Here is a 19936-nt window from a genome sequence, read left to right as displayed (position 1 = left end):
TATATATATATATATATATATATATATATAGTTCAAAGGAAATTCTATACGTACCCTATGTACCCTATGTCCATGTGAATGTAATAATGTTTGGGACAAATTACACGAATGGTCCCTATGGTTTGGTGTTTGTTACGCGCCTAGTCCCTAACTCCATTTTTTAACCCTGTCAATCCTTAATAGTTTGGTTTCGTGCACGCCTGGTCCCTCATCTAACCTTCCGTTTGATTTTGGAGTTAAAACCCCACGTGCCTTGCACGTTGAGGGTTATTTCCGTCATTTTACTTATTCATCCTACCGCCATTTTAAGAAATCGATGCGTTCAATTAAACGATCATACTCTACATTGTACAACACAATCGTATACCAAAAAAAACACACAACTATGTGCAAAATCCTTACGTGAAAACCCTAGGAGCGACGGCTGCAATAACGAAGAACTGCAATGGGTTCTTGGCGCATTCGTGGTGAAATGGCTGAAATCGACGTTGATCAAAGTTATGGTATGTTTGATTGACTTTCGTTTGAATGATATTGACTGTTAAAGGTTAAATTTTGTTAGCTAAAAACAATTTTCTCTCCTCTACAGCTGGACATCCGACGGTGTTTTCAATAAGAATGCACCATGGAGGTGAGTTTACAAGCTTTCTTGGAAGGAAGTATATTCTTGGGAAGCAAACATTTGTTGATTTACTGGACATTGATACTTTTTCCGTTCATGACATTGATGAGATGATGGAAGACCTAGGGTATGCTTCAGTAGGTAAACCACTTTACTATCACTTTCAAAGGCCTTTTTGCGATTTAGATTTTGGGTTATTCGCTTTAGCTAGTGATGAAGATGTTCGTTATTTGGAGAGTTTTGTGGCTAAGCATAAGTTAATTGATGTATATATAGAGCATGACAAAACTACTTTGCACACCTATTTAATGTCCCCAACGCACAGTAAAGTCCGTAGAACAGAGATTACTGAACCTCCATCTTGTTCAAAGAGACTGTTCCTAGAGTGACATGACACACCTGCTGTTGACTTGGAGGATGGCATGGATCACATGGAGAAAGAATCGGGTAACGATCCTACACCCACTGGTCATATGGAGAAGGATTTGGGTAATGATGCTACTCTCACTGATCATATGGAGAATGATTTGGTTAATGATGCTAATGACTTTGGTAAGTTTGGTGAGTTAGAGAGTGACAATGATGAAAGTGATGATAGTGATTTTTTTGTGGACATTGACAATATATTGGATGATATTAATGTGGATATGCAAGACTTTGAAATGAATATCGACAAAGATGTGGAATGGGTTGGAGGGTCGTCTAACACTGTGGTTGATGAAGGCACATATGATGAAGCTTTAGAGGTGATTAACACTGACTTTTTAGCATCTGATTCATCATCAGATGAGGGGATTAATGGTCAAAGAAAGAAGTCAATAAGAGCAATTCAAAGGGCACATGAGAATGATGAAGCACTTGTTAGTGAACCCTTCTATATTTTTCAAAAATTTGGTTCAACAAAGGAGTTTAAGGATAAGGTAAAACTCCATGCCATAGAGACTAGAAGGGAGTTGGCCCTTGCAAAAAATGACAAGAATAGAGTGAGATGGGTTTTTAAGGGAACAATACCAAAGCTTGGGCCTAATGTAGAAGTCAACGATGAAGAAGAAATATGTCCTTGGGTCTTATTAGCTAGTAAATGGAAAAAGATGTCAATTGGACAGTTAAAACGTACAACAAAGTCCATAAATGTCTTCAAACTAGAACAGTGAAAGCATGTACGTATAAATTCCTCTCTTCTAACATTGTTGAACAAGTTGAAAGTAACCCTACTATTCCAATTAGGGCTTTGCAAGAACAGCTACAACGGAGGTTTAAGGTAGATCTTTCTAGGATGAAAACATTTCAGGCAAAATCTGAAGCTCTAAATCTTGTGCAAGGAGATTTCGTTACTCAATATAGTTTACTCAGAGATTACATTGTTGAGCTGCAAACTCGTAACCCAGATACGACTGTTAGGGTTGATGTTGAAAGCGAAGGAAATCCACACAGTGAAACTAGGACATTCAGACGCATTTACATATGCTTAGGAGCTTTAAAGAAAGGGTTCGCAGCTGGAAAGAGGGATTTTCTTGGCTTTGATGGTGCTTTCATGAAGGGTCCATTTCCAGGACAAATTCTATCAGCCGTGGTAAGTTTTAATTTTTGTTCTTTTACTTATTGTTATACATAAAAATAAGTAAAAATCTATGTATGATTGTTATTTATCATAAAAATGCAGGGACTGGATGGTAATAATGGCACATATCCATTGGCATATGCGGTGGTTGAAACAGAGAACATCAATTCATGGACTTGGTTTTTGACTTGTCTTGGGGAGGATCTTGGCTTGAATACTAATTCTAATTTCACTTTTATAACAGACAGACAAAAGGTACTAAAATCATATATTTTTTACTTTATTTCAAAATTGTTTACTAACAAAATCTATGTATGATTGTTAGGGTGTTCTAAATGCAATTGCAACCTTGTTTCCTTGTGCTGAAAATCGTTACTATGTTCGTCACATTCGGGATAACATGAGGAGGCAGTGGAGGGGTAAACCTTTCGAAGACCTCTTGTGGACATGTGCAACTGCAACACATGTACAACAGTTTAACAAAGGCATGGAAGAGCTAAAGAAATTGAACAAGGATTGTTATGAGTGGCTTAAGAAGATACCACCTCAGCACTGGTCTAGGTCCCATTTCACTGGTATAACATTTCATTCTAGTAACATTCTTTATGTTTTCCTGGTTTATGTAGTTTTTCTAGTATTGACTTTAAGTGATGTGATTGGACAGGGAGAGCACATTCTGATGTGATTCTTAATAACTTGTGTGAAACATTCAATGGAAAACTGAATGAGGGTCGTGATAAACCAATTATTACTTGCCTAGATTTCATTAGGGAATATCTAATGAAGACGATTGTGAATGTAGAAAAGGCCATTAGGAAATGTATTGGTCCTTTGACACCTACAGCTATGCAGACTTTGGAAAATATAAAAAAAAGGCAGAAGATTATAGATATGTTTTTTGTGGAAATGGTAAGTATCAGGTAAGTGGCCCTTCGATGGACCAGTGCACGGTGGATGTGGTTCAACAAACATGCTCCTGCAGGAAATGAGAACTCACTGGGATGCCATGCAAACATGCTGTTGCTACTATATGGGAGATGAGGAAGAATAGTAAGGATGTCGGAATACCAGAAACTTGAGTGCATGAGGTATATTGGCTAAAAACTTAGAAACAGATGTACTCATTCAAAATTGAGCCCATTAATGGGAGAAGCATGTGGGAAAAGTCTGTGTGTCCAACAACTTTGGTTCCTCCTAAACATCGTGTCACAATAGGTAGACCAAAGAAGAAACGTAGAAAATCAGCTTATGAAATTGATGACATGGTGCAGGGTAATAGTGCATCAAGAGTCCTTCAGTCGGTCACTTGTTCAAAGTGCAACAACATTGGTCATAATGCAAGGAGTTGCAAGGGACAAAAATCTAGTGCTCCTGGTGCTCCTAGTGGTTCTGGTGGTCCTGGTGGTTCTGGTAAGGGAAAAGGAAAAGCTGGTTGAGGGAAAGGGACTTGATCCATTAGTGAAAGTATGTTTTGTTGGTTAATCAGTTCTTTTGGTTAAACTGTGTCCTTTTGGTAAAACTGTGTCCTTATGGTTAATACTTTTGGGTAAATTGTGTTTCTTTTGGTTAATCATTTTGTTGATGTATGAAACTATGTTATGGAAAGTATGGAAACTAAATTACCCTTTATTAAATCCCACTTGTGTTATTGGTTGTTTATGTCAATTGTTAGCATATGTTATTGGTTGTTTTTGTCAAACACTTAATCAAAATACATTCCAAAAACACTTAATCAAACACTTAACCAAAATATTATCAAATACCCAAACACTTAATCAAAATACATTCCAGAAACACTTCAAAACACATACAACAACCAACTACATGGATCATAGAAGTCAAAATAAGTTCAAAAAAGACATAAACATCCTACATAGCATACTAGTTGGATCTTCTTAAGCACTACAACTTGTAAATAATGATTCCTATGAACACCCAACTTAAAATAATGATTATCTTCAGCAGCCGATTCTCAGCTTCAACTTTGTTCTTAGCCTTCAACAGCCCTGGAATTATCCTAGTACATCGTCCACATCCTTCATCATCAACCCATCCAATAAACTTACATTTAGGTCCCTGTCAAGTTCAAATCCAACATATTTACAGTCATTGTCACACAAAAGCTTGAGTTAGAATCAAAACGACCTTACCTTCTTTATGCAGCCATAAAACTTTCTTCCGAGGTTGTCGTCGGTCCATGATGTCAGTATAACACTTGGTTGCCCGCAATTACATTTCACCATTGTTGATTTTTTGTCTATTAAAGAAACGAGAGATGAAATGAGAGAACAAACGTAGAGGAAGAAAAGGGGGATGCACCGATCTAGGATTTTTGAAGGGTGAATAAGTAAAATGACGGAAATAACCCTCAACGTGCAAGGCACGTGGGGTTTTAACTCGTGTAATTTGTCCTAATGTTTGTATACCCCTCATGATGTGAGGATTTATGTGAATAAGGGGTACATATAATAACACCTTAGTTTAAATGTAACATTTCATACCCTATTCATGTGTCAGGTTCAAAAATTAGTGAAAACCTAAAACAGTATAGAAAACTAGTGAAAACCTAAAACAGTATAGAAAACTGTTATATCAATTGTATAACAAATTGAACCATTGGACATCGGTGCCACTTAAATATTTAATTGGTACCTTCTCATGAGTATCCTAATATACAAAATGAGAAAAGTATAATAAAATAAAATATTAAAATATGAATACATATATAAGCTTTATGAAAAAATAAATATAAGAATTATATTGAATTGAATTGTTAAAATTATAAAATATTATAGGTTTTGACGGATGTCGGATGTGGTGTTTGACTTGTGTCTGGCCATCTGGGGGCGGAAAGAAACGGGGAAAGAGAGCTAACCAGCAACGAATCTAAGACTAGACCCAGCTGCCCACTTGTACATTAATTCCGACAATTCTAAGTCATGAATTACAACCCCACAAAGCATCATCCATACTTTCTATATTATGTTCCCACTATTAAGAAATACATTTCACTTATAATTATGGAAATTCATTCATTATTTAGCATAAAATTCTCTACTTTTAAAATTTAGAGTAATTAAAAAAAAACTATTTCCAAAAGAATATTACAAAGAAATTGCAACAATTTTGATCGTACTGATAATTTGAGAAAGATGTTGCACTCTTAATTAAATTATTAAAAAAATGTTTTAAAAATACGTTTTGTAGGCAAACAATTTTATTTTTTAATAAGTTTAGTATTTGATTAAATACATAGTCAATATGAAAATGTAAAATACAAGCGTTGTCGATAAAAGTTAAATATAATATAATATAATAATAATAGTTAACGTTTTATATAGATGACTACATTATTAATTCAAAAAGCATGATTATGTATTGATTTTAATTAATTGCCATTTTTGGGTTATATGTTATTCGCTCACGCACGCAATTACGATGGACTCAATTTGAAAAGTTGAATCTTTTCTTTCTCTAAATTCTATTTTCTACACTAAAATACACGTAACTACGTTAAGTCACACAGACAACTCTATGAATGCTGCAGCCCTAGGCCTATATATACTGGATCTATCTCCTGTAATTTCTCCATCATCTTGTGTGAAACCACGCATAGTTTCTTGAAATTTTATCTCGAAAAGCACTCCATATCTTCTTCATTTCACACACAGAAAGACACACACTAGCTAGCTATGGTATTCTCGAGCAGAAACCAAACCCTTCTGTCAAAGATTGCAACAAATGATCAACATGGTGAGAATTCACCTTATTTTGATGGATGGAAAGCTTACGATCTAGATCCATTTCATCCTACGGAAAATCCTAATGGTGTCATACAAATGGGTTTAGCAGAAAACCAGGTTTGTTTCCTTTATAATTTTAAATTTTTTTTTTTGAATGCATGACAAAAGTATATATATCTTTTTTTCGAACGACTTAAAAGAGAACTCCATTTGAAGCTAAAAACTAATTCCATTATTCATGCAGCTTTCTCCTGATTTAATTCAGAAATGGATTGCAAAGAACCCGAAAGCATCAATTTGTACCAAAGATGGTGCTGACAGTTTTAAGGATATTGCTAATTTTCAAGACTACCATGGCTTATACGACTTTCGGAAGGTAATCATTATGACATACATATAGTTTACTACATTCGAAATTTTTTATTGCATTATATACTTATAATGTAATATATGAAGGTGCTTCAAAAATTTATAAAACTTGTTTGTTTTCCAGTCAATAGCGGATTTTATGGGAAGAGTAAGAGGAAATAGGGTTAAGTTTGATCCTGATCGCATTGTGATGGGTGGTGGAGCTACAGGAGCAAGTGAATCTTTAATGTTCTGTTTGGCAGATCCCGGTGATGGATTTCTTGTTCCAACTCCATATTATCCGGCGTAAGTATATATATATATATATATATATATATATATATATATATATATATATATATATATATATATATATATATATATATATATATTCTACTGAGGTGTTAATTTGTACTTTTTTTCCCCCTAAAATGTTGACTTAATTATATGATAAAATTGTAAATTATTACATTATGCTAAGAAGATAATATCATAAAGCTTCCTAAACAACATATCAAAGAAAAAGAAAACGTTTTAAATAAAAGATTTGTCATTGTTAGCATTTTTATAGAGTTTAATAAAACTCCATGTATAGTTTGTTACGATATATGTAGGATTGATTTTTGTGAGTTATATATATATATATATATATATATATATATATATATATATATATATATATATATATATATATATATATACTATCAACAATGAATACGGAATAGACAACCTTCTTTTAATAAGATACGTACTTACACATCGAGTTATCATGTATATCTGAAAACGAAAGGTTAGATATATACGCATAATAACAACAATCCATGTCATGTGCACAAATTTGGATAAAACTTTGCTACTTAAAACAAATCTTATTAAGAGGGATTGTCAAGTTGGTTTACCATTTTAGATTAGACCAACTAGTCAACGCCACTTGTCCATTGACTTGGTCAAAATCAACTTTAGGAATTAATTTAAAAAAAAAAAAAAAAGAATGACTAAACCATTAACTTTGACAAAATAGTCAAATGATAGATTATTAAGAAAAAATAAATAAAATATGTCAAGGCTCCAAAATGAAACATAGGGAACAAAGAAATCCTAAAAGAACCTATATATTTAAATTAGTCAATCCTTTGACTTTAACAGTTTAAGGCACTCGTATTCTTATAGAATATATGTATAACAATTTTGACTTTTAGACTATCACACCGTGATTTGGTAGTCTTTACTGTTTGTCATTTAGCTTTATATGTTTTATGATATTTTATTATAACTTGAGCGTAGTCTCCAAGTCTTTGAAGTAATGAAAGAAAATATCGCTTACATACGGCTTTGCTTTTCTTTATTGAGCAAAAGAAGTAAATTTAAATAATGTTCTCTTTTGCATCATGTTCATTTACAGATGTCACTTCAGTTCTATAATAATTATTAGTTCTTAACTTTGAAATGACAAATTTCATATTTAGTTGTCATGATTATAAATTAATTATTGATTGAACCAATTATTTGGTTCCTTTTTTTTTTCTTTCAGATTTAATCGAGACCTAAGGTGGAGAACTGGGGCGCAAATAGTTCCAATAATATGCAAGAGTTCAAATGATTTCCAGATCACCCAAGAAGCACTTGAATCCGCTTATGAAAATGCAATTGAAGCCAACATCAAAGTCAAAGGCTTGATTATCGCAAATCCTTCAAATCCTCTTGGCACAACTATGGATAAAGAAACCCTCAAAACCCTATTGAGATTCATCAATGAAAAGAAAATCCATCTTGTCTGTGATGAAATTTATGCAGCCACTGTCTTTGATACACCTGATTTCATCTCTATTTCAGAGGTCTTACAAGAAATGGAACACGATCCAACTGTCTTGATAAATCCAGAGTTAGTTCACATTATTTATAGCTTGTCAAAAGACATGGGACTCCCAGGGTTTCGTGTTGGCATTCTATATTCATATAATGATGGAGTTGTGAGTTCTGCAAGAAAAATGTCGAGTTTTGGATTGATCTCTTCACAGACTCAACATTTTCTAGCTTCACTTCTTTCTGACGAAGCATTTGTTGAGGATTTTCTAACAGAAAATTCAAGGAGATTAGCTAAGCGACATAAAGTTTTCACTCAAGGGCTTGAACAAGATGGGATTACTTGCTTACCCAGTAACGCTGGCCTTTTTGTCTGGATGGATTTACGTAGGCTCTTGAAGGAGCCAACGTTTGATGAGGAAATGGTGTTATGGAGACTAATTATCAAGGATGTTAAACTCAACGTTTCCCCTGGTTCTTCATTCCATTGCGAGGAAGCAGGATGGTTTAGGGTTTGCTTTGCAAATATGGATGATCTAACGGTTGAGATTGCACTTGACAGGATTCATGCTTTTGTTAAAAAGGGGAAAGAGAATGAGGCGATGGCAATGAAGAACAAGAAAAATAAAGTATGGCAGAAGAATCTTCGTCTTAGTTTCTCCTCACGAATATTATATGATGAAAAAACTTTGATGTCGCCTATGTCCCCTCATTCACCATTCCCTCAATCGCCGCTGGTTCAAGCAAGGACTTAATTTAAGCACTTTACCAGTATTAATTAATGACTCGTATGAAGGGTTAATCTATGCCGCTGGCCCGTATATTGAGTTTTCACTATGACTTATTCTAATTATTGTAACTATGAAGTTGTGTGTGATAGAAGTATGTATAGGATTTTTCTTCATCAATTGTATATAACAATTGATGAACTTTTTTTCAACATTTGGTTATGTTGATCATATTTAACTTAAGGATCATGTAGCTGATCTGTTTTTTTATATGAAAATGTTTTAAGATTATTTGTTTGAATATTTTTTTTGTTTGTCGAATACGTTTCAAGGGTTAGTGGTTGCAAAGAGACTCTTTTACACATCTATTTGTTTATATATCTACACTATACTATATCGTTCATTTATATATCTATCTATATTTATACTATACAATAAAATATATAAGTATTTGAAAGTACTTCCATGATATTTTAGTTTTTTTTTTCAAATAATAATTATAAATCGGTTAATAATATTAAATAACTACAAAATCTAAAATGTAATCCTAAATTAACTAACCTTCAACATAAAAATAATATTTTTTTACTTTTATTTATAAAATTATGTCTTAAACTTTTAATATATTATACTTAACTTATTAATTTGGATATGTTGTTGTATGAAATCATTGTCATTTACAATCACAATTTTTTAATAATTTATATAAAATGCTTAAATTATTAATCAAAATATAATATTAAAGGTTAATTTAAATCGAAAGTTTAATTGAACTTAAAAGAAAATCTCAATGTTATATTGTAAATAGTTGAAAGTTATTAATTATAGTACTAAATGCAAAACCGAAATTATAATCTCAAATTAACTAGAAAAATCTTTAAAACTGTTTTTATAATCATTAAGAGTTTTCAAATAAATAGCTTAAAAATAACTTAGAACAACAATAGTTAAAAATAACATTATATAAAAAATTATATTGTTACATTTAAAACAAAAACAATGTTTCATGTATTAAGTAATTACAATAATAGAAATTAAAATGTTAAGTAAATATTTTTTGGTTTAATTTCACTCTAACCCAACAAACTATTGGATTTTTGGTTTAAAAGACCATTCATGTATTTTTTTAGTAGTCTAGGTCATTAAACTTATATGTGACCTGTTAATTATCCAAGCAATGTGTTTTTTACCCGGTTTTACCGCTTACTAGCCATGAATTGAAGCTCCCTTTAATTGTAAATCTGTAACAAGAAATCCCTAAGCATCTGAGCCATGGTTGTTGAAAGTTTCCCTGCTTTATTCTTATTTCTGATCATGTATGGTACCGATCTTGATGTTGTTTGAATTTCGCCATCGCCAAAATTATCATCGCCTCCTAACTAATAGCGGGTTGAATAACGGAGACCAAACTTAATATACATCGGGGTGTGGCCTTGTTGTCCTATTGAAAATAGTTACCATCATCACCACTACCTTTAACCACCCTTATACCACCTGCCATCTACCTTCAACCACCGTATTCATCATCCACTGTCATACACCCTTATACTATATCAACCACCTCTTTTGCACCTACAAACCACCGTGAGCATCCCCCAGCCGTGAAATAATTTTCCTTAGCCGATCACTGTCACAATATTCACAATTATAACCACTAATTGCATTTCTTGCTTACACCATCGAGCTTTATACCACCGGGAAATACCAAGAGCATCACCACCAATAACCACCTTCGAACTCACCACATGTATAAACAAAATCAACAACCACCTTCAGACATTAAGCCAAATTTCGAACAAAGAAGAGTGGAAGTAAAGGGTGTGATGTTTGTTTGTTGCGAAGAAAACACAAGGGATTCTCCAGCCACAATCCCGACCTCCGTGTGATTGTCCTTCTTAGCTCTCCAACCACTAAAACGATTTACATCATATTCTTAATTCACGATTTTAATCGACGAGTCTCTTTATGAACCGTGATGCCATCTACTTCTAAAATCACCGGTTCTGTGGATTTAGATGGTGATTCGATCGCTTGATTGACCAGTAGTTCTAATTGCTTCATCATCTTTTGCTTATCATATTTAATTGTTCTGATTTCTGATTTGATGGTGATAATTTCTGATTGCACCAGACCGATACTTGAATCCACTTCATCGTTTATACTCTGATTACAATTTATGATATCTAATTTCAAGTGATGATTGTAGATTTTTAATTGAAGATAGTTGATTTCAATTAACGATTGCACATTTTAATCGACGGTAGCTGATTTGAATTTAGGATTTTAAGACTTTTAATCGACGCTGTCAAAGTGTAGATACCCATTTTTTAGGGTTAACAGATTGTTTACTTAGGATACGTATGAAGTTGAATAAAGTGGCAACGTCATTTTGTACCTGTGAAACCGAACAAAAAAAGTTCAACGTCCTATTTGATGGATTTTATAGGTTATTAAAACATGTAAAGCGTAAAATCTTAACACTTAAGTTCACATGCAACCTATAAATGATCTATGTTTTCTCTAATTGATAGCAACATACTATGAACTTCAAGAACCATAAAGGATCTCTATGAAAATCGAAATTCATGAATTAGGATTTACATACCTTTAGATTTATTATGGCAAATAAATATTTGATCCTTTCCTTTATGTCTTTAGAAAGCAAGCACCAAAAGTATGATGCATGTAATTGCTCACAATAAAAACCCTATAAATCCAAGAATGAAGGGGAAAGAGATGAGAGTGATAGAAATTTCGATCCTAAGCTTTTAGGTAAAGGTATGAAGAAATTCGAGTGTTTTGGGTCCTATTTATAGTTTAGGTAACTTGCTGGCAAAGCCAGATTTGAATAAATTAAATAATAGATTTTATCCTAATTCAAATCTTTTCCTTATCTGCATTGAGGAGGCTTCCAAAAACCATTGGAATCAAGCCAAAACCATCCATGCCATGGATGGTTCTAGAATTGCTTCTTTTGTTCAACTATTGGACAATTACAATTCACCCTTGCACCTTTAATCAATTCCAATTAATCCCAAATTAATTTCAGATTAATTATGATTAACAATTAATTAATTCTTATTGATTTCTCGTTAAATTTTCAATTATTTAAATATTTATCTCATGTTAATTTATTGATCACATAAAAAATTAACAGATCAATTATCTAATTCCACTTAATATATTAATCACATAATATATTAACAAATCGTTTTTCTCTCTGCTCCCTGTGACTCTCTGACCAACCTCTCTCCAAAAAATCTGGGTCCGACACTTCCTCCCACAGAGGAGCTCAAAGGGAGGCATACCAATGTTGGCTTGATAGTTGTTGTTGTACGAGAACTAAACCAAAGGGAGGTAAGAGTCCCAACTCCCACCAAAATCCAAGATGCAAGCCCTCAGCATATCCTCTAGCGTCTGAATGGTCCGCTTGCTTTGTATGTCCGTCCGTGGATGATAAGCGGTGCTAAAGTGCAACTGGGTACGCAGCTCCTCATGAAACCTCTTCCAAAATTTGGAAGTGAAGCGAACATCCGATCTAAAACAATCGAAGTAGGCACTCAATGGCGAGCAACCGCCTCTCTAAAATAAATGACAGTTAACTTCTCAGCCGAAGAACCCTCTCGGATACCCAAAAAATTAGCACTATTGGTCAACCAATCGACAATCACCAAGATAACGTCCAATCTCATTGCAGTATTTGGTAACTTCATGATGAAATCCATGGTGATCTGCTCCCATTTACATAATGGGACCTCCAGAGGCTGACATTTCCATAATTGGACCTCCAGAGGCTGATATTTGCCGTGAGGGAACTGATGTTCGGCCTTGACCTTCCGGCAGGTCAAGCACCACTCCACAAACCAAGTTGTATCCCTTTTCATACATGGCCACCAATAATATGTCTCAGGTCGTGATAAATCTTTGTCGCGCCTGGGTGAATAGAGAATCTCAACTTGTGTGCCTTGTCCATCAAAATCTATAGGGTCCCACCCGAATAAGGCACCCAAATCCTATCATGCAGTGTAAAAAATCCTCCAATATCATAATCAAAAGTTGATATCTGACTGACCACTCACTCGCTCTTCCAATTATCCTTCTTGATGGCCTCCAATTGTGCAACCCTGATCATCTAAAAAACTGGAGTCACAACTGTCATCCTCAAACACACATCCTGAATCTGAGTACTAACCGCCTTGCTACTCAGCGCATCGGCCACCACGTTGGCCTTACCCAGATGGTACAAAATCTCACGGTCGTAGTCCTTCACTACGTCAAGCTATATACACTGCCTCATATTCAAGTTCGGCTGATCCATCATATATATTAGACTCTTGTGATCCGTATAAATGGTAAACCGTACCCCAAACAGGTAGTGGCGTTAAATCTTGAGAGCGAAAACCACCGTCCCCAACTCTACATCATTAGTAGGATAATTCTCCTCATGAGGCTTCACTTACCTCAAAGCGTAAGCGATCACATGCCCCCTCCGCGTCAATACCGCACCCAAGCTCATGATCGATGTGTCATAATATACAACAAACTCCTCAACTCCCCCGGGAGGGGTAAGCACTGACGCCTCACAGAGCTTCTTCCGAAGAGTCTCAAACGTTGCATGTTTCTTAGGCCCCCAACAGAAGGTGACATGCTTCTTAGTCAGTCTAAAGAGAGGACCTGCAATCTTGGAGAAATCCCTGATGAATCTCCGATAATAACCTGCCAACCCATGGAAACTCTGAATCTCAGATAGAGACTTCGGAACTTCCTACCTCTTAATCACCTCAATCTTGGCCGGGTCGACCAATTTACCATCCTGGTTGATGAGGTGCCCAGAAACTAAACCTCGCGTAACCAGAACGCACACTTAGAGAACTTGGCGTACAACCTCTCAGCCCTAAGTACTCCAAAAAGCTTACACAGATACTCCTCATGTTGCTACTTGTTCTTGGAATAGGCCAAGATATCATCGATGAAAACAATCACTGATCGGTCCAACATAGGCCTACACAACCGGTTCATGAGATCCATGAATGTTGTCGGTGCGTTGGTGAGCCCGAAAGGCATCACCACAAACTCATAATGACCATATCGGTTTCGGAAAGCCGTCTTCAGGATATCCTCCTCCCGAAACCTCATCTGATGATAACCGAACCTCAAATCGATCTTGAAAAACAAAGATGCCCCTACAACTGATCAAAAAGGTCGTCAATCTGCGACAATGGAGATCGGTTCTTTACTGTTAACTTGTTCAACTCCCGGTAATTTATGCATATCTGGTGTGAAGCATCCTTTTCTTGACAAGTATCGGTGCTCCCCACGACGAGATACTCGGCCGAATAAAATCCTTCCCTAATAGCTCCTATAGCTGGGAGGATAACTCTTGCATCTCGGGTGGTGCAAGACGATATGGCTCCTTCGTAATCGAGGTGGCAATAGGGATCAAATCGATCTTAAACTCGACCCGCCTCTCAGGAGGCACACCAGGAAATTCCTCACCGAAGACGTCAAGAAAGTCTATCACAATACGGACATCAGAAACTGACTTCTTCCCCCTCAACCCACATATTGACAACATAAGCCAGGTATCCCATACATCCATGCTGAAGACACTGCCTTGCCCTGGCGGCGGAATAGAAGGCGGATCCAAATCTAGTACCCTCACCATAGATAGTTAGAACTCCGCCACTAAGGTCACGAACTGTCACTAACTGCCTTTCGCAGTCAATAAATGCCCTAAACCGGATCAACCAATCCATACCCGTAATCACGCAGACATCTCCCATCACAATAGGGATAAGATCAATCAGAAACCCCACACCAAAATTCCTCAATACACAATCCTAGTATATGGTAGAAGCCGAAATCGTATGATCATCAGCTATAGCGACCTTCAAAGGTCGATCCAGAGCCTCACAAGCAATAATGAAACCTCTACAAAAAGATGTAGACACAAAAGACCGACTTGAACTGAGTCAAACAACACCAAGGAAGGTACAAAATTCACAAGGAAAGTACCAAACAGAATTACAACATAAGCATATACAAAAAATAATTCAGCAGAAATATAAAATAGATACATACCAGCAATGACATCAGGTGTTGCTCTGGCCTCCTCTGCAATCAACTGAAAAGCACAGCCTCGGGCCTCTGGGGCCTCAACCTTCCCCTAACACCCAATAGTGATGTGTAGAGTCACAGGACCAGGAGCTTGAACCGTATTTGATGCAAGAAGTGGACACTAAACCGTCACATGGCCCGCCTGGTTACAGTTGAAACAAACTCACAATCCCTTCGGACACTCCTTCGCAAAGTGTCCTTCCTTTCCACACAACTAGGATACCGTCCCTGACCCAAATGGGCCCTCATGACCCTTGCCACACTTGCAGCAAGTGCGGCTCCTCTGAACTCCTGAACTTAAATCTGCAGGCTTTACAAGCTTAGAAGTTGGTTGCGACTGGATTGATCTCCTACCCCTCCTCTGAGTATTCAACCCGGTCTCTCTCTCCTGTAACTCCAACTCAATCTACCTCCTCCTGGCATTGGATTGCAGCTCAGCCAATGTCCGATATTGGGAGTTCGTCACAAACTCTCTAATATCCTTCTTGATCATACTCAAGTGTCGAATCATCTGTGCCTTCTCAATAGATGCGTACTCCGGTCAAAGCATAACTCTCTCGTGGAATATCCTGGTGATCTCAATCATCGTCACTATCGTTTGTCGGAGTGACAGGTACTCCTGAGCCAACCGTTCCCTCTCTACCAAAGGAACACGCTCCTCGCAGAATACCTCAAAAAATCGATCCCATGTCACTAAGATATTCTCCGCAGGTGAAAAGTCAGCAGTCATGAAATTCCACAAGTTCTTCGCTCCAAAGTGAATAGGTTCAGCGTAAAGCGAACCCTCAGACCATCCAGACAGGAGCAGATATAAAAGCGCCCCTCAACATCAGTGATCCACCTCATAGTTGTAATCAGGTACTAAAAACCATCAAACTCCGAGGGTTTCATGTTGTTGAACTCCCGATACTACATCGAATCGCCCCCGTGGGATCTCATGGTAGCGACATTTGTGGTGGCTATGGCAACAACAACCTTGGTGAGAGCAGCATATCACTGATCAAACATCTCAATCGCCGCGGTCTTGATAGAACCAAATACCTCTGGGATAGCCTCCCTGACCGCCGCGACCACCTCATTGTAAATGATCCTACAGATCTCATTATCACTAATATCATGCCTCTCCTGGCCAGTGGAGTCTGAACCTCGGTTAAAGACCATACTAAAATACACAAGGAAAAGATCAAAACCAGACTAAAAGAACAAGCAACAATATATCTCAATCAACTTCTCAATACCCTCGAGACTCCTTCTAAATCGCGTACGGATCCTGTACGTTCAGTAGTACGAGCCCATACTACCTTCCACACTTATCCGTAATTAACTTAGATTCCCTCTGAAGGTCCCGAGTCATAACACCCAACTTCCAAGGAAGCAACACACATACACCTAGGTGCTTAAAGAATAACATCTAAATCCTTAGATACACATCTAAGGTCCTCGATAATCTACAACTCTGTTTTGCATGAAGTCTCTACTAATCCTGTAAATGGATCCACGTAAACCAATTGTATATAACCTAGACTCAATAGACATTTGAATAAAAGATTTCACCCCAACATAACAATTATGCTCCCACTAGCTTTGACATGTACTCAAAAATCAACTGCACTTCTACACGACATGGTGGCATGTGTGCCATGACGTGGTGGCGAGCTAGGTTACGACTGAGTTAGATAGCTATGACGTGGCCAATGGTTATCCACGACGTGGTGACCGTTTACCTTTGACGTTGACTTTGTTGACTTTTTGTTAAGTTGATAGTTTTAGAATGTAGACTGAGGTTTGACCTTGGATGTATCATTAAGTGAGGTGTAGCACTGCTTTCAAATTTTTATGAGTTGGTGTATCTTTCTTCAAGTACGAGGCGAGTCTTCTTACTATACTATGTAGGTTGTTAGACTGTCTTTATGACTTTATCATGAAATACCATGGGAGGGCCATGAAATTTGTATGGAAGACCATGGGAGGACCACATAACTTGTATGAAAGACCATGGGAGGACCATTCCACCCATACGGAAGACTATAGGAGGACCATAACAACAAAGACTGTAGTAGGACTACATCTGTGAGTAACTGTAAGACTGTGGGAGGAGCACAACATTCACACATTTTTGTCTAATATGTATGAAATGTGGTATTTTAGGGAACTCACTAAGATTTATGCTAACGGTTGTGTGTTTAAATGTTTCAGGTACTTCTGGTTCCATGGGGAAAGGCCCGACTTGATCATATTGCATCCACTTGAGTTTTTCCACACTATCTGTTTTATGATCTTACACTGATGTTTTGAGAATACTTTTCATACTTTGATTTTCTTATGGATGGATGAATGAATGGTTTTTGGTTGTTGAAAAATGAAAATTTTACTTAGAAAATTTGGGACGTTATGTGTGTAATAACCTGAATTTACTTCCGTCAATGATGTTAGCTTCCGTTAGACGAATATTTATTTCATAGGATTATTTTAGTTTAATGTTATATAATGAAATAAAACTAAATAAAAAAAGTTGATGATAACTAATACTTAAAAGAATTAATCAATATTAAAAAGGTGTGTAATTTAATTAAATTGATTTATGAGATTATTAGGGTAAATATAATTCGTTTCAATGGGGTAATTGAGGTTGCAGGAATCAAATGTCATAAAAGGAAACTTTAATTGTTAACTAATTAGGGTTAGGAGTGTTTGGAATTTTCTCATGATTGTTGAAGGACTAACTTGAAAAATATGGTGTAACCTCCACAGAGAAGGATCAATCCTTCTCCTTATGTCCGTTCCTACTTGCGTTCATAAAAAAAAAGAAGGAAACCATTCCTTCCTTTTTGCGTTGACTGAAGGCAGGAATGAAAGAAACAAAAAAGACAATCTGTTTGGGGGTGGGGTGGGGGTGGGGGAGGGGCAGTGGCGAACCGAGAAGGAGGAGGGGAAAAGAAGACTTTGCTTTTGTCGACCCTAGAAGGTGTAGGGGCTGTGAAAATTAGTCCAATTGTTGGTAAAAATCTCCATTTATTCCTCTTGTCAAGTTTATATCTCAATTGCTTGTCAATTGGGTGAGTTTGGGTGTCAAACTCCTTCTTATTTGATGTTAATTATCGCGTCTCCTTCCTCTTAACAACCCTTGGATTTTTATGTGGTTAAATTACATTCTTATTGGGTGTGTTAAGATGATTTATTTCTGTCCAAATCATGTTATGAACACTCTCAAGAATGCGATTGTTATGTCCTTGAATTACTCCAAGTTTTGGGGACATTGCTTCCTTTGTTGATTGTTAAAACTCATGTTACTGATTGCCTCTTATATTGAAGTGGGTATTCATGGTGAAAGACTATGTTTTGAACTCTCCAAAAAGGTCTTCCAAATAGTTTTTCTAAGTGTCTTCATATATGGTTAATTGGTAGGAGGAATTCAAACCTAAGTTGGTAATTCTCTTTTCAACAACGTATTTTGTCTTTCCTTAGAAGACAATGTACTTTGGACCATGCTTAGAGGGTGAAACTATCTTTTTACTCCCTTGTTACATTGCTACTATTTTAAACTTGTTTTTCAGCTATAAGGTCGATTTGGGTGGTGACGTAATGGGTTAAGTGGTCAAAAAGCTTTTAAAACTTAAAGCTGGAAATTGCAAGAAATTGTCAAATCTTCCCCTGGATTTGAAAAAAATATAGAAAAATCATAAGGAGTTGGATTAATAGTCTGTAAATTCTCAAAGTTTTAATTTTGAGTCTAGTTTGTCCTTGTATTTTTCCAGGACCTGTTGTTCCTTCCATCTAAGGTGAATATCGCCTTCTTAACCAACTGGTTAGAATATAGCTACATTGATATGCAGTTTTGTAAAAATCATAAAAATTATAGAAAAATCGTTTAGACATTTAAAAGCATTTTCGGGAAAGCTACAATTCTGAAATTCTGGAATATGAAATAAAACGATAATATCTACATGTCACAGGGGTGCTAAAACAAACCTAAGCAGGCGGTTATTTTAGGTCTAAAATTGGGAATTTTGTTTGATATATAATTTATGTGATTAGGTCATGGAATTGTCACCTTTGGCATTGTAGAACTCCAATAACCTTTTATTTGTATTGTAATAGCAGAAATGGTGACATTTCAACTCTTACAAGACTTGAAGTGTGAGGAGGACACATCTTTAGCAAAGGTAAGTTAATTTCATGGATTTTTAAAGTACATTGTCAGGAGAATCCCGTATCTTAGATGGAATAGGATGAACCTAGTTACCAAGGATGTATGTGCCCCATTTGGTATTGATTAATGTTCCATGGTGATAGCTTATTTTATTTCCTTATTTTTATTAGTTTATTTTAGTATTTTTAGCTCTTTTTATTTAGTATTGCATTGTATTTTATTTATTTCCTTTATTATGGATCGTGTCGGGGACTTTCTATTTTGCATGAGGTATTTTGTAGGGTTTTGGAGCTTGGTGCAGTTATGGATTAGCTTGGAAATGGGATTTATGGGCTTTCGAGGCATTGTTGGGCTTTGCGGATCCATAAAAGGAGATTCGGGCTTGAAAAGCTAAAGACTGGGATGAAGTGGACTTGTGAAGATGAATCATGGATTGTTATTTTGGGCTTGGAGCATCCATATTTGAAGCTAGAAGATGATTAGTTAATTTGAATCATGTGGGATATGGAGGGGACCAAGGGAATCTTTGGTAGTGGGATGGTTAGTGGAGGAAAAATGAGCCAATAACATTCCAGCAATATTTGCGCGGGTGAATTCTCACGTGCGCGGGTACCCGCGCAACTACCAAGTTTTGGGCATTTTGGTCATTTGGCTTACCATTTACTTGGGGGGTTGGATCTTTCAGCTATGACTTCGATTTTACACCATTAGAGACCAAAGGAGGCGATTTTTGGAGCTTGGATACACATTATTCTTATCTTCCAAAGTAATTGTTAGTTTCTTAATGCAATTAGACTTTTGTGATTGTTATTCTATTGCCATGAGTGGCTAAATCCTCTATTTTGGTTAACTTTGGCTAAAACC

At 36.2% G+C, this 19936-nt stretch overlaps 2 protein-coding genes across 2 annotated transcripts; both read left to right on the top strand.

Annotated features, from left to right (window-relative positions):
* The first annotated feature begins 1053 nt into the window (after positions 1 to 1053).
* Positions 1054 to 3619, top strand: LOC145104572 (uncharacterized). Its single transcript, XM_079041795.1, has 6 exons — positions 1054 to 1735; positions 1822 to 2195; positions 2286 to 2438; positions 2509 to 2758; positions 2848 to 3092; positions 3299 to 3619. Exons 1-6 carry the CDS (start codon positions 1054 to 1056, stop codon positions 3617 to 3619), a joined length of 2025 nt encoding a protein of 674 aa, XP_078897921.1.
* Positions 3620 to 5761: 2142 nt separating this feature from the next.
* LOC145105043 (1-aminocyclopropane-1-carboxylate synthase-like) lies at positions 5762 to 8988 on the top strand. The gene is made up of 4 exons (XM_079042179.1): positions 5762 to 6043; positions 6171 to 6302; positions 6420 to 6580; positions 7806 to 8988. Exons 1-4 carry the CDS (start codon positions 5876 to 5878, stop codon positions 8830 to 8832), a joined length of 1488 nt encoding a protein of 495 aa, XP_078898305.1. The 5' UTR covers positions 5762 to 5875; the 3' UTR covers positions 8833 to 8988.
* Positions 8989 to 19936: the final 10948 nt, after the last annotated feature.

This window comes from Lactuca virosa, chromosome 4 (genome assembly GCF_052849685.1).
Source record: "Lactuca virosa cultivar CGN04683 chromosome 4, Lactuca_virosa_CGN04683_v6, whole genome shotgun sequence".
NCBI lineage: Eukaryota > Viridiplantae > Streptophyta > Magnoliopsida > Asterales > Asteraceae > Lactuca > Lactuca virosa.
The sequence above is the reverse complement of the archived record's forward strand: the minus strand, read 5'-3'. Positions and strand labels throughout refer to the sequence as shown.

What these genes read in the sequence shown, in the direction of transcription:
- LOC145104572 (XM_079041795.1), top strand. Translation starts at nt 1,054, where the DNA reads ATGGAGAAAGAATCGGGTAACGATCCTACACCCACTGGTCATATGGAG. An exon ending in GTCAATTGGACAGTTAAAAC is followed by an intron (nt 1,736 to 1,821) that starts GTACAACAAAGT and finishes TTGTTGAACAAG; the next exon opens with TTGAAAGTAACCCTACTATT. An exon ending in ATATGTTTTTTGTGGAAATG is followed by an intron (nt 3,093 to 3,298) that starts GTAAGTATCAGG and finishes ACTTAGAAACAG; the next exon opens with ATGTACTCATTCAAAATTGA.
- LOC145105043 (XM_079042179.1), top strand. Translation starts at nt 5,876, where the DNA reads ATGGTATTCTCGAGCAGAAACCAAACCCTTCTGTCAAAGATTGCAACA. An exon ending in GCTTATACGACTTTCGGAAG is followed by an intron (nt 6,303 to 6,419) that starts GTAATCATTATG and finishes TTTGTTTTCCAG; the next exon opens with TCAATAGCGGATTTTATGGG. An exon ending in CCAACTCCATATTATCCGGC is followed by an intron (nt 6,581 to 7,805) that starts GTAAGTATATAT and finishes TTTTTCTTTCAG; the next exon opens with ATTTAATCGAGACCTAAGGT.